Source organism: Helianthus annuus, chromosome 9 (genome assembly GCF_002127325.2).
Source record: "Helianthus annuus cultivar XRQ/B chromosome 9, HanXRQr2.0-SUNRISE, whole genome shotgun sequence".
Taxonomy (NCBI): domain Eukaryota; kingdom Viridiplantae; phylum Streptophyta; class Magnoliopsida; order Asterales; family Asteraceae; genus Helianthus; species Helianthus annuus.
The window spans coordinates 112,290,842-112,304,473 of record NC_035441.2 but is presented as its reverse complement, the minus strand read 5'-3'; the positions used below and the strand labels follow the sequence as shown (position 1 = coordinate 112,304,473).

The 13,632-nt window shown below is 40.2% G+C and overlaps 1 protein-coding gene across 1 annotated transcript; it reads right to left on the bottom strand.

The window, feature by feature from the left end:
* Positions 1-2,210: 2,210 nt before the first annotated feature.
* LOC118482056 (ATP synthase protein MI25-like) lies at positions 2,211-3,807 on the bottom strand. Its single transcript, XM_035977505.1, has one exon. The coding sequence runs from the start codon at positions 3,802-3,804 to the stop codon at positions 3,229-3,231; it is 576 nt and encodes a 191-aa protein (XP_035833398.1). The 5' UTR covers positions 3,805-3,807; the 3' UTR covers positions 2,211-3,228.
* Between the last annotated feature and the right edge of the window lie 9,825 nt (positions 3,808-13,632).

Here is a 13,632-nt window from a genome sequence, read left to right as displayed (position 1 = left end):
GAGAAAGATCCGTTAGGAACCACCCTTTATTGCGAGAACCAATGTGAACACAACAAAAAATACATAAAAATAGCTAAAAAACACACAAATTTTTTTTAATATTTTTTATAAAAATCGCTACTTTTAGTAGCCAATTTTTTTTTATTAAATTTTTTTTGTGTGTTTTTTTTGATTTTTTTAGAGGTTTAGTTTTTAGCATTTTAGCTTACGGGGGGGGGGGGGGTGTTAGGTTTTTGGGGGGTGGGGGAGGGGGGTTTATGTTTTTTTTTCTGTGGGGGGGGGGGTTAGGTTTTTTTTTTTTTTTTTTTTGGGGGGGGGTGGGGGTGGGGGTTAGGTTTTTTTTAGGTGTTTTTAGCTATTTTAGGTAGTGTTCACATTGGTTCTCGCAGTTCTCGCAATAAAGGTGGTTCTCGCATAAAGCTTACCATATATACATATATATATATATATATATATATATATATATATATATATATATATATATATATATATATATATATATATATATATATATATATATATATATATATATATATATATATATATATATATATTGAACGGTGAATTTCTTGCTACTTAAAAGACTTTGCCCTACTAATGGACCCAGTGGTTAACATTTGATTATTTATGTAACATGGTTGACGAGAAATTTTTAGAGGAACAAAAAAACTATAAGTTTATATGTAGCCTTAAGGATTATGTCAATCAAATCCTTAGTTTTTTTGGACAACTGTTACCATCAGTTAATATGTATATTAAATTTCAGTTAGTATTTAGGATTCGTGTTTTGTGGCGAAACTGTTAAACCGAAAAAAAGTTAGATGTAAAAACGTTAAATCACACACGTGTGTTACAGCATGTAAACTAGTAAAATTTATAAAAAAAACGTATAACATTCTCGAAAAATAAAAAATAATAACTAAGTCAATAAATAAATTTATAAAGTACATGGTTTATTAGAATTCAAACGAAATCATATAGGTTATATTGTATTTTTACTAATACTTTAAGAGAAGAAAGTAAAACCAATTAGTACTTTAAGAGAAGAAGAAATTGAAAAGCTACTAAAATCTGAGAGAAAAATATAAATCAGGAGATGTGAAATGATATGTATTACCAAATTGTAAACTAAGTTCCCACTACAAAGAGTAGTTTAAATGATATTGAAAAGCTACTAACGTCTAAGAAAAAAAAAATTAGAAGATGTAAAATAGTGTGCATCACCCCAAGTTGTAAACTACGCTTCCGACCACTTATAAAAAGTTGAATCGTAAATGCATCTTACAAAGAAAAGTTAGATATATGTAAAATGTCAAACCTATAATTGTTTATTTATATTAGACATAATGTATAAGTGGTCGTTCAATTGTTTAAAGTGTTCGTATTAGCCTGTGCTTTATTACAGGTAGTCATTCCCCCGTTCCTTTAGTCTTTTCAACGGTACTTGAATCTTAAGTCGCGGTCATGTCTCGCCCCCCGGTATAGTGACCGGTTCCATGTTTTCCCCGAATTTCATCAGTTCCAGGCTCAAGTGCCTGTTCATCCATCTTCATTCCAAAGGCGAGCATATCCATTGAGTGACTGTAACTGCTATCGTTTACAGTCAATAATTCTTAACCAACCCTTTTTAGAGCTTTATAAAGCTTTAAGATGGGTAAGTTATAAAATGCTAGCATCGATCTGATCGCTCATATCCAGGTGTTTTAAAGCTCCCCTGGTCCTTTACTGCAATGCATCTTTCCTAGCTATAATATTATGATCCTAATTGGTACCTAGATTCATGGGCAACCATTTATTCCAAAGATTTTGATAAAGAGATTTCTAGCTAGTCTCTTCTTTTGAGAGGACAACTCAATCAACTCGGCCCCTCTTGTCAAAATACTGAAAGCGAGAGTGAAGCATGTGTTTCGTTTACATTCTAACTATTTTCCCATAGTTAAGAGAGTCAAGACGATCTTCCTTTTCTTTTGCCCTAAGCCCCAGTCATCCGTGGAGCCTTTTCATAGCTAGGCCTCCTCTTTTTCGATGACTTAGGAGGGAAATTCTCTTCTCGCAATTAGGAGTCAGCGGATGACATCCCATTCTACGAGTTTACTTACGGCTGGAGTAAGCAGAGAGTCAAAAAAGTCCAGGGAAGATTTTCAAGTAGGATTCGAACCTACGCCCGACTAGTCAGTTACCAGCCGACCGCTCTACCACTGAGCTTGAAATAAAAAAAGGGGTTTTCCGGTGATTAAGGTAAGGTCTTGGGTCGAAAAGTAGGTATAAAGATATGTATATTTGAACAAAAAATGTAACTAAGCCCTTATCAAAAACAACTATTCCAAAGAACCGGTTTCAATAATCTGAATAAAGCCATTATCGTCCACAGATATGAAAGCCCCAATACAAGTAACTGGGTCGAGACTAAACACATAACCTTTCCAACAAGACCTAGTCCATTCAATAACTCCTCCCATTTGGGTACATGAAATTCCTTCCATTTTCCAATCCCAAGAGGAACGCAAATTTCATAATCATAACGAGCGTGTGGCATTTTTGGAAACTGTTCTTAGAAAGCTCGGTCAAATTCATCTAAAAAAAATTGAATAAGACGGGAGCTCTAAAATCAATAGTTGGTATTCCTTCCTTAGACGACCAATCTTTCCCAGTCTTGTCTATAATGGGCGAGTGAAGAAAGATACCTGAAAAGATTTTGATCTTTCACCACAGATTCCAGTTTAGACAAAAGACGCGAACGGGAAAGGATATGCGTCTGCAATCAAAGTGGATGCTTGTTCTTGATGGTTAGGTTACCTTGTTGAGCGCCCGATAATCAATGCCCAAGGCTCCCACTTTTTCTAGAATAAAACAAGGGCTCCCCAACCTTTTCCCAGCAAGATAGGGAAAAAGAGCCTTGGAGGCTGGAATAGAAATAGGAAAAAATGACTTCCTTAAATTCTTTCCTGAGTTCAACCAAGCCCCTTAACTAATAGATGCTAGTTGGGGGGGGGGGGGGCATCTGCTAAACCCAGCCCCACTCTAAGTAAGTTAAGGGGCTTTGGCTCCAGGCTCCAACTTGATCTTGTGGTAGACTGGCCTCCTAGGGGGCACTTGGTAACTCACTCGTGGGGCATGAAATCCCCAAATTACTAAAGTACTTGCTGCACTTCTTGGGAAAGAAGTCGTCTTGGTATTGGATCCGCTCTTCTCTTAGCATGAACATGAATTCTATTCTATTCGTCTTCTTTATTCAGCCCCCACCCGAACCCTTCTTAAGACCACCAAGCCCTCCCGAATGAGTTCTACTATAGAAGCTTTCAACGTAGACCCGGGGACAAATCTTTCACTCACTGAGAAGTGAAAACCTGTGACTAGATCGTCCTGAAGACGGATGCGACGGGAAGAAGTGGCATTTGGAAGTGTTGCTGACTTAACATTTAGGTTTCGGCATAACAAAGCTTGCACTGTCTTTTCGCACTTAGGCGCACTCCATGCCATTGGTAATGATTCTACTACGGTGCCACAAATTCGCAAGCTGATCCTAAGTAATCGTTGTTGTTCATTGGATTCCGGAGGAACTACTTCGTTAGGATTGAGGAATTGCTGTGATTCTTCCTGAATAGCCTGGATTCTCCCGTCGAGAGTCACTTTGAAAGTCTTACCTAAACTCTTCCGACTGAATATGATAAAGCCTATAAAACAACGAGCTACTATCATTTCTTCATTATAGATTGAGATCTTCTTCGAACTTGATGCACAAATAGATAGAATAGCAGCAAATAGCATCTTTCTAGCCTGCATATTCGTGGAACTCAATCTCATTTAGAAAGCTCCCCTGATCGCTCATATCCAGGTGTTTATTAAGGCTATATATAGATTATTAAAAGGAAAAATTACAAGTTTTGTCCTTTATCTTTATATCATTTTTCAGGCGGTGTCCTTTTTAACGAATGTTAACAGGCGGTGTCCTTTACTAGGTATTTTGTTGCAAGTTTAGTCCTTTACACCCAACCCAGTTAAAAAACCCTGTTAATTGTTGACAGGCGGTGTCCTTTACTAGGTATTTTGTTGCAAGTTTAGTCCTTTACACCCAACAATTAACTGGGTTTTTTAACTGGGTTGGGTGTAAAGGACTAAACTTGCAACAAAATACCTAGTAAAGGACACCGACTGTCAACATTCGTTAAAAAGGACACCGCCTGAAAAGTGGTATAAAGATAAAGGACAAAACTTGTAATTTTTCCTTATTAAAATTAGAGTAAAGTATCATTTTCATTTATAAGGTTTGACCATTTTTATGATTTTTGTTTAAAGGATTGTTTATCCAAATCCGGATTTCAAATGTTTGAGATTTTGTCATTTTCATTCGACTTGTTAACTTTATCTAATTTTTAACGTTAAGTCAGGGGTATTTTCGTCATTTTGCCTATCTTCAACCCAACCTACTTCATACTTAAAACCTTAGAACCACCATTGGCCACCCCACCCCAACCCACACAATTCCTTTCTTTCTTTCTCTCTCTCTGTCCCCCCTGTCTCTCTCTCTCTATATATATATATCCACTATCATCTCCAGGTAACCAGGGTTCCGGTTACAACGGGTTTCAACAGCGAAGGGGATGATGGTTGATGGATCTTGCTGGTCAAGGGGATGATGGCTGATGGGTAGAGTCCTCGATTTTCAACAAAGTCTTGGGTTTAGGCCAATAACGAAGAACTAACTGCAAACCAACTTATTTGTTAAAGAACGCGTCATGAATCATGTGTGTAATTATTAGTTGAAGTGAAAGGTTTGAACACATATTATCATCATCATACTCAGTAAATCCCACCAATAGCAAAGCTAAGGTAGGGTCTGAGGAGGGTAAGATGTAGACGACCTTATCTCTACCCCGTATGAATAGAGAGACTGCTTACAGTGAGACCCTCAGCTCGATAGTAGTTTTGCATCAAGCCTTGGACATAAGGCATATAACACTCAAGCTGTCACACCCCCAAAATACCACATGCGGAAACCCCCACGAGGCGCGTGACGTACCAGGATCCAAGCCACCAATCACATTGAACTCATAAATGTATTTAAATAAACTTTCATTCATTAACATAAAGTATTACAAATGTTACTTGTCATTCATTGTATACAGCGGAAGCATAATTCATTTGTTAAGTATTTCATAAACCATGTGTACATAAACCATTAAGCTTGTATGGAGATTCTTTGTTTCTCGACCCATGACCACTCCAGCCTTCCAGACAGCAAGTTCCACAAGATATAACCCTATAAACCTGCAAGCATGCAGACAAGTGTGTCAGACGACGCTGGTGAGTTCAAAGTTTTGTTAACGTGTTTAGTTACCAGATGTATGTTTAAGACAGTTCAACGTTTTGTTTTGATGTTGTTATTACTCGATTACCGTATGTGGCGACTAGATGTGAATGCCCAACCCCAATGCCTCCATTTAGGCATTGGTCATGATGTCAAGGTATCAAACAACCTTGGATAGATGTAAGGGGTCTTATATGTACACGATGTGAATGCCCAACCCCAATGCCTCTAACTAGGCATTGGTCATGAAGTCCAGGTAATTAGTTCACGCCTGTCCTTTCGGCCCGGTGTGAGGGTGCCAAACCTAATAGCGCTATCAACTAAATACCTCGTTGCTTCTTCAGCAACACGGTAGATGTATGGGGTCTTACATGATTTATACTGTGTTCAATAACCAACATCCCAAATAAACAGTTTACCCAGTTTTCCCTTCAGAAACGTTTACCAGATGTCCCAAACCACCGGGACGCATGCTTAGAAAAGTGCAGTGAACTCACCTTGGTTTGCTCGGTAAGATTAGTTACTTGTTTACCGTTGGACACCCAAATCCTAATATGATTCCAATGACAGTCAGTTTCGTTTACACATGAATCACGTATTCTTTATACAAATTCCACATGTAGCAAGCAAATATGTCACATATCATCACTCATGTTACAGCTAGTGTTCGGGTCATAAGTATATCCACACCACATGTTCGTATTTCCCCACGTCACATATTAACAGTTCGGTATACACCCAAGTAAACATACAAGCTCACATATGACACAACAAGCATTTTGGTCACAATTAGTTTCGTATCACATATTACTTAACTCAAACCCTTGGCCCAAAAGATTTCAAGTCCGTTCGGTAATGTTTTCCACTGCTCGGCCCAACCCCGTGCAGTGTGTGTGCGGCCTACCGCGTTTAGCAAAAAAACATAAACACGAACAATAGCATCAATAATTCACTGTATTCACAATATATAAATTATACCAATATAAACATTCCACACATATGAATGTATAAAATTAGTTTAATAATGATCACTGAATTCAAATATATTTAATATATTTGTCCACGATTTCATGAAGAAACAGTACGTGTATTAAATTTATTTGACTAGGGTGTAACATAACCAACTTTATATGCGGAATGTATTGTACCTCAAATTGATTTTATATACGATATATGATGATTCTTATATATCACGACTTAATTTGAGTTGTGAAATTCATGGAGAATAAATTTGAAAAGATGATCAACGTCATACAACTCCTAAAATCATATGTCTAGCAATTTTTATCTATTCCATTTATGCTATATTAACCAAGATTTCCTAACTATTTTATGCCCATATTTCTTAAACATTAACATAGTTAACAACAGTTAACAAACACGTATTTCCAATTCTTTCCTTGACTCACAAATCAACAAGCGTGCACAATTCAAGAACTACAAGAGTAAAGGACATCTATTGACACAGTTAACAAATAATGGTTCAAAACCAAGAGGTCACAAAAGTGTAGGAAGAATCAAAGATAACACATACCGACCAAGAGTTCCTTTAGCACGTCTACTGCCATCAGCAATGAATTAGAATCGCCTCCTCCAGTTTCGATCATCACCCTTGACCGAACAGGACCACCACCTCCTCAGCCGTCATCCACCGTGACTCACCAGAAAAATAAACTGACGAACCGAGTTAAGATCTGTGTATACAAGGAAAATCACAAGCTCGCCTAAAAGGATAACGTACCGGAGAAAACGTGTCGCCGTTAGTCCCGTCGAGGCACCGCTGCCATCTACTGTTTTCTCCGACCGCCACCAGCCGTCACCATCAACGTCGTCGTTCCCATCGACGTCTTTATCTCTGCTGGTCATCATCGTCAACATCAGCTGCAGTCGCCGTAAAACCGACGATGTCGTCACCGCCGTAGGCGATACAACTTCGCTGCTCTCTCTTCTCTACGGACTCTTTCCCTGTTTTGAACTTGTCGACATCAATCGTTAGTTCCACCGTCAGGGAACCGTCTGCTTGTTGGATTATACAACAGAGAATGGGGAAGAGGTGGGTGTAGTGAAGAAGGGGGTCTTTTTCTGCCGTCGCACACAATGATCCAGAAGGGAATTAGGGTTTTGTTTCTCCATGCAATACAACTTACGTACATATACTTGAAACAAGGGTTGTTGGGCTACTTAAGCTAATGGGCCGTAGGGAAAAGGGGTACGAGTTGGGCTACATGATGTCGCAAGGGGGAGGGGATGGCGGGTTGGGTTTACTTGTCTAGGCCGAGCTTGATTCAACAAGGAGGAAGGATCTCGACCATTTGCAAAGGAGGTGTGCGGCCCGGTTCGGTTCTAGTGCGACTAAATTTTATATTATAACACATACATAGAACATTTACATAACGCTTTACCAAGTTCACAACTATTCAAATTTAATCAAACACCATATTCGTTTCACATAGCGTACACGTAGTTACAAAGTAAAAGCAAAGCGTAATAGGGTTTTATACGAGTTGTCACATTCTCCCCATGTTACAGGAATTTCGTCCTCGAAATTTAAGCTAAGATATACGATTCGTTACACGTAAATACACGTAGTTTCACACAAGTTCACGAAATGAATCATGCAAAGCACATAGCACATGATGTCACGTATCAAACATGGTAACATAGCATGTAAAGTCATGTTGCATGTAAATTCATGTAATTCTCATAACATGAAAATTTCACGTAGTTTATACTCTTTTCACAGAGTAGGGAATTTCTCATACGTTATATCTATTTGCTCAAAGATATTGTGTCGTGAGTGAATGTGAACTTTTCGAGACACTTGGTTCATCACCCTGTGAAGGTCGGGTGTTACATCATCCCCTACTTGAAAGAATTTTCGTCCCGAAAATTTGCCAATGATAACAGACGTTGACACAATCGTTTAGATAACTGCGGATCCTAGAGTTTACTCCGACCATTGCGTTCCTACGTGAACTCCGGTCTACGTCTTGAGTTCCAACGAACTCTCACAATCGAGATATGACTATGCTAATCGAACCTTGACTTCCTGGTCCATGCCGTCAAACAGAGTTGTATGCATACTAATGTGGTAACAGCTGTAATAGAGCTCTTCCAAACATAAATGTCCTTCCCAAATGTTTACTAAAGTCGATCACGCACATGCTCGCAGCATGTCTTCATGTGTCCGAATGGTTCGTTACTCTGCTCAGTTGTCCTACTGTGTGATAAGTAATGCTCACGTCTTGACGTAAGCCAAGGGTGTTGTGTATTGACTGTCATAAATAAGGTATAACTCAAAATCAAAGGTAGCAGAAGTTGGCACCTCGTGCCTAAAACCGCCTCTCTCAGAGGAACATTCACAGCTGTGAAGACTCGTCAGTTTCCTTGATTGCGAGATAGTGTGCTAGTAACGTGAGACAATCAACGATCACCCATGTGATATTGTTTCCGTTTCGAGTTGTGGGTAGACTAGTGACAGAGTCCATGGCAGTTTGTTCTCATTTCCATATGTGTGTTTCTAGTTGCTGATTCTTCTTCTTGACTTTCCCATAAGTCAAACATTATTCACATACATAGCTAGGTGGGCCTTCACGCCCGGTCACCAGTACAAGATCCTCCGATCCTAACATATTCCATCAAATCCAAATGATCAGCATATCGAGGCTGGTGTGCTTCGCTCAACACAAGTTCCCTCGGATGCTGCACAGTAGAATCCATATTTGTTCCATAAAGTAGCGGGTACCGTCCGACCTGCCATGGTTGCTTCCCCATGCCCCACATGGTTTCAACTTGGGATTTCTCTTTCTTCAGTTCTCTAGTTTGGTCGGAGCAAGTCTGACCAGGTAGGTTAGAATCGGCAGTGTGCTGCAAAGCTCGTGCACATCTTGGTTCCACGGTCGTATTCATTCAATAGTTCCATCCAGCGATGCCATTAACTGATTTAACTATCTCGTAACCAGGGTACACGTGAGGTCCTTATGATTGGTATAGGTAGCACATTTTTGTTACCGTCCAAGTAATGCCTCCAACTTAAATCCGAAGATCAGGATTTCCATCGTAGGTTGTGTATCGTGCAGTTCTTCTTGTAAGTATATTACGTAAGCCATCGCTTTCTTGTGTTGCATCGATGTGTAGCTGGGACTCTGATTCGATCCATAATGATATACCACCGGATCACCCACACCCTTGGGTAGGGACGGTGCTTCAGCTCATTGCAGAGTTGGGATTCGAAAGCTGAAAGGATTCCCTCCTATCCTGCCTTTCACGAACATAGCACCCGGCTGTGGTAAAAAGATTTAAGCTGCATGACCTCTGAAGATCTTGCGATTAACCTGCGATGGCATCAAGCGAGACCAAGAAATTGTTGTATCCTCGAACGGGTCTTAGCGAGATTCACGTGCATTCCCACTTCGTTGATTATATGACCCAAAAAGGATTACCTCTTGAATTCAGAAGTTAAATTTATTAAGACTTCGCGCAGTGTGGCTCCTCCCTCAGGAGCTCTCGAATAAGACACAAAGCTGTCTGTGATGCTCTTTTCTCCTGGAAAGGATTCAAAACGTCACCCAATAGAATGGTCGGTTCACATGGTCCATAAGGCGGCTGGTGATAATTACCCCAATGGTCATGGAATACAAAGTCGTATGGCCGAATTGCGTCCGATAAGCCGCTTTAAGAACATTCTCCCCTTGGACTTTCGTCTGCTAAAAGTTCGCTCGTATATCAATCCTCGAATGAAAGTTCGTCCCTTGCTACTAGTTGGCAGGTTGTCAATACGCGGTCGAGGCAAACAGTTCCCAACTGTCGCCTTGATGAGTTCTCGATAGTCAGTACCCGCACAAAAAGGCTTATCTTCACGGATGAAACTGGGGCTTCCCAACACGGAAACTAAGTTCGACAAAACTCATGTCCAACAGTTCTCGTAGTCGCTTATACAGTTCTTGCAGCACTCCTGGTGCAAGACGGTATGAGTGCGAGTATTCGGAGCTGCCTCTGGCGTGAGATCAACTGAGATTCCGACTAACAGTTGTGGTAATAAACCTGAAAGTTCCGCGAATAGCACACTGGGATGAGTCACAACAATTGGTGGATCCTCGATCCTATTCTCCTTAACCTTATCATCAGAAACGGTTGCTAACATAGCGGGGTCATCTCTCCATAGACACTTCTGGGCCCTCATAACTGGAATGGCGCTAACCCTTGCACCAGTTAACGCTTTAGAACAAATAACAATCCACCACACAAAATTTTCTCCCTACTAGGTACCTCCGCGCGGGTTCTGGATAACCTGTCCACACTAACTACTGCATTGTAGCCATCTAGGATAGTAGAAAGAAGATCAGTGTTGATTACCTGCCCCACAAGGTCGAGTTTGCATCCCAACTAACATATGCGGTTCCATCTGACTTGCCATCAGCCGATTCCACAGCGGTTTCGGTTTCAAGAAGCATCAGGGTTAAGCAAAACAGTGACGAAGCGATTAGTTACCAAGAACGTTTAGGCCACCATAATGTTATAATCCTGGCATCGCCCACGCCGAACCTAAATGTCCTTCACGAGTACCCTATCCAGTGTTGTTGCTACTGCTACTAGAATTCCCGAAACTGTCATTTCTTCCTGGGTTGTTGGAGTCTTGCCTTAACATCGGCCTTTCCCTGTTGAATCCACCATCGTTTCTATATCGAAAGTCACGATTTGCAAGTACCTTGCTGTCATCATGACTGTTGCTTCTAGTGCTGTTGCTCGAAATGGAGTCCTGCGATCTTTCACCAACAATGTCCATCTCTTCACATTCCGTGCCACGTTCCATGGCGCTACTCATTGTGCTGGCAGTTACACATTCCACATCATGGTCATTTGTCATCGTTTATGTCCCGATTAATTCGTAGAAGTCAGCTCCCATAAGTTGTTGACTAGGGTTAAGGATTCGTTTGGAGTCAAATCGCTGATATTCGTTGCCAGTAACTAGAGTCGTTCAAATGCTGAAGTCGGTAAAATACTACATTTACCCTCTTGTCCATCGTTCTTCCAAGTTGATTAAATACTACACGGTTTGCTGCGAAAGTGTTGCAGAAATGATCGCACTTCTGGATCTAATGCGCCAAATCTTTGAGTCCACCATACAATGAGAAGTGAGAAAGGTTAATCATTGACTTTGCAACATCCAATTCAGGGACGCTTGTACCAGCACCTAACATTCTACACGGTTCGCTAGGCGTTCAGAGGGGTGTTCAGATAATACTCGATAGCATCGAGATTCGAAAGGATTTAGAAGGAGGTGAAAAGGTCACATTCGAGTAGGAGGCAATCATTATTATGACTCCTATAGACTTGTTACGTTTCACATTGATCAAATAACAGATCAGAACCCCCTTTTCACTTGTTAAGTCTCACTGGGACTCGCATGCACCCCACATTATTATTATGTGTGCACCCACAATAATATTGTGATTTGCATGATCATCTCAGCTCCTCCTAACTCGTGTCAAATGGCTCTCCAAACTCAGATATCAAACAGAGGTTATCAAAATGACAAGATCATAGGAATCTAAGGACTACGGCATACTATCAACACATCATAATGTAAGCAAGCAATCCATGTAAACATGCTATAGTGACGGGTGTGTGTTCATACGTTACGCATAAACAAATGTGTACTATTCATGTAATGTATGCAACAAGTGAGAAAGACGAACCTTGCAGTCTGGAGCTGAGTGTCATGGTCGATTTCGGTACTGTTCGGTTATAGTCTGGTTTTATGAAATCGTTTTAAAACCAATTTCACTATAACCAGTGGCTCTGATACCAAACTGTCACACCCCCAAAATACCACATGCGGAAACCCCCACGAGGCGCATGACGTACCAGGATCCAAGCCACCAATCACATTGAACTCATAAATGTATTTAAATAAACTTTCATTCATTAACATAAAGTATTACAAATGTTACTTGTCATTCATTGTATACAGCGGAAGCATAATTCATTTGTTAAGTATTTCATAAACCATGTGTACATAAACCATTAAGCTTGTATGGAGATTCTTTGTTTCTCGACCCATGACTACTCCAACCTTCCAGACAGCAAGTTCCACAAGATATAACCCTATAAACCTGCAAGCATGCAAACAAGTGTGTCAGACGACGCTGGTGAGTTCAAAGTTTTGTTAACGTGTTTAGTTACCAGATGTATGTTTAAGACAGTTCAACGTTTTGTTTTGATGTTGTTATTACTCGATTACCGTATGTGGCGACTAGATGTGAATGCCCAACCCCAATGCCTCCATTTAGGCATTGGTCATGATGTCAAGGTATCAAACAACCTTGGATAGATGTAAGGGGTCTTATATGTACACGATGTGAATGCCCAACCCCAATGCCTCTAACTAGGCATTGGTCATGAAGTCCAGGTAATTAGTTCACGCCCGTCCTTTCGGCCCGGTGTGAGGGTGCCAAACCTAATAGCGCTATCAACTAAATACCTCGTTGCTTCTTCAGCAACACGGTAGATGTATGGGGTCTTACATGATTTATACTGTGTTCAATAACCAACATCCCAAATAAACAGTTTACCCAGTTTTCCCTTCAGAAACGTTTACCAGATGTCCCAAACCACCGGGACGCATGCTTAGAAAAGTGCAGTGAACTCACCTTGGTTTGCTCGGTAAGATTAGTTACTTGTTTACCGTTGGACACCCAAATCCTAATATGATTCCAATGACAGTCAGTTTCGTTTACACATGAATCACGTATTCTTTATACAAATTCCACATGTAGCAAGCAAATATGTCACATATCATCACTCATGTTACAGCTAGTGTTCGGGTCATAAGTATATCCACACCACATGTTCGTATTTCCCCACGTCACATATTAACAGTTCGGTATACACCCAAGTAAACATACAAGCTCACATATGACACAACAAGCATTTTGGTCACAATTAGTTTCGTATCACATATTACTTAACTCAAACCCTTGGCCCAAAAGATTTCAAGTCCGTTCGGTAATGTTTTCCACTGCTCGGCCCAACCCCGTGCAGTGTGTGTGCGGCCTACCGCGTTTAGCAAAAAAACATAAACACGAACAATAGCATCAATAATTCACTGTATTCACAATATATAAATTATACCAATATAAACATTCCACACATATGAATGTATAAAATTAGTTTAATAATGATCACTGAATTCAAATATATTTAATATATTTGTCCACGATTTCATGAAGAAACAGTACGTGTATTAAATTTATTTGACTAGGGTGTAACATAACCAACTTTATATGCGGAATGTATTGTACCTCAAATTGATTTTATATACG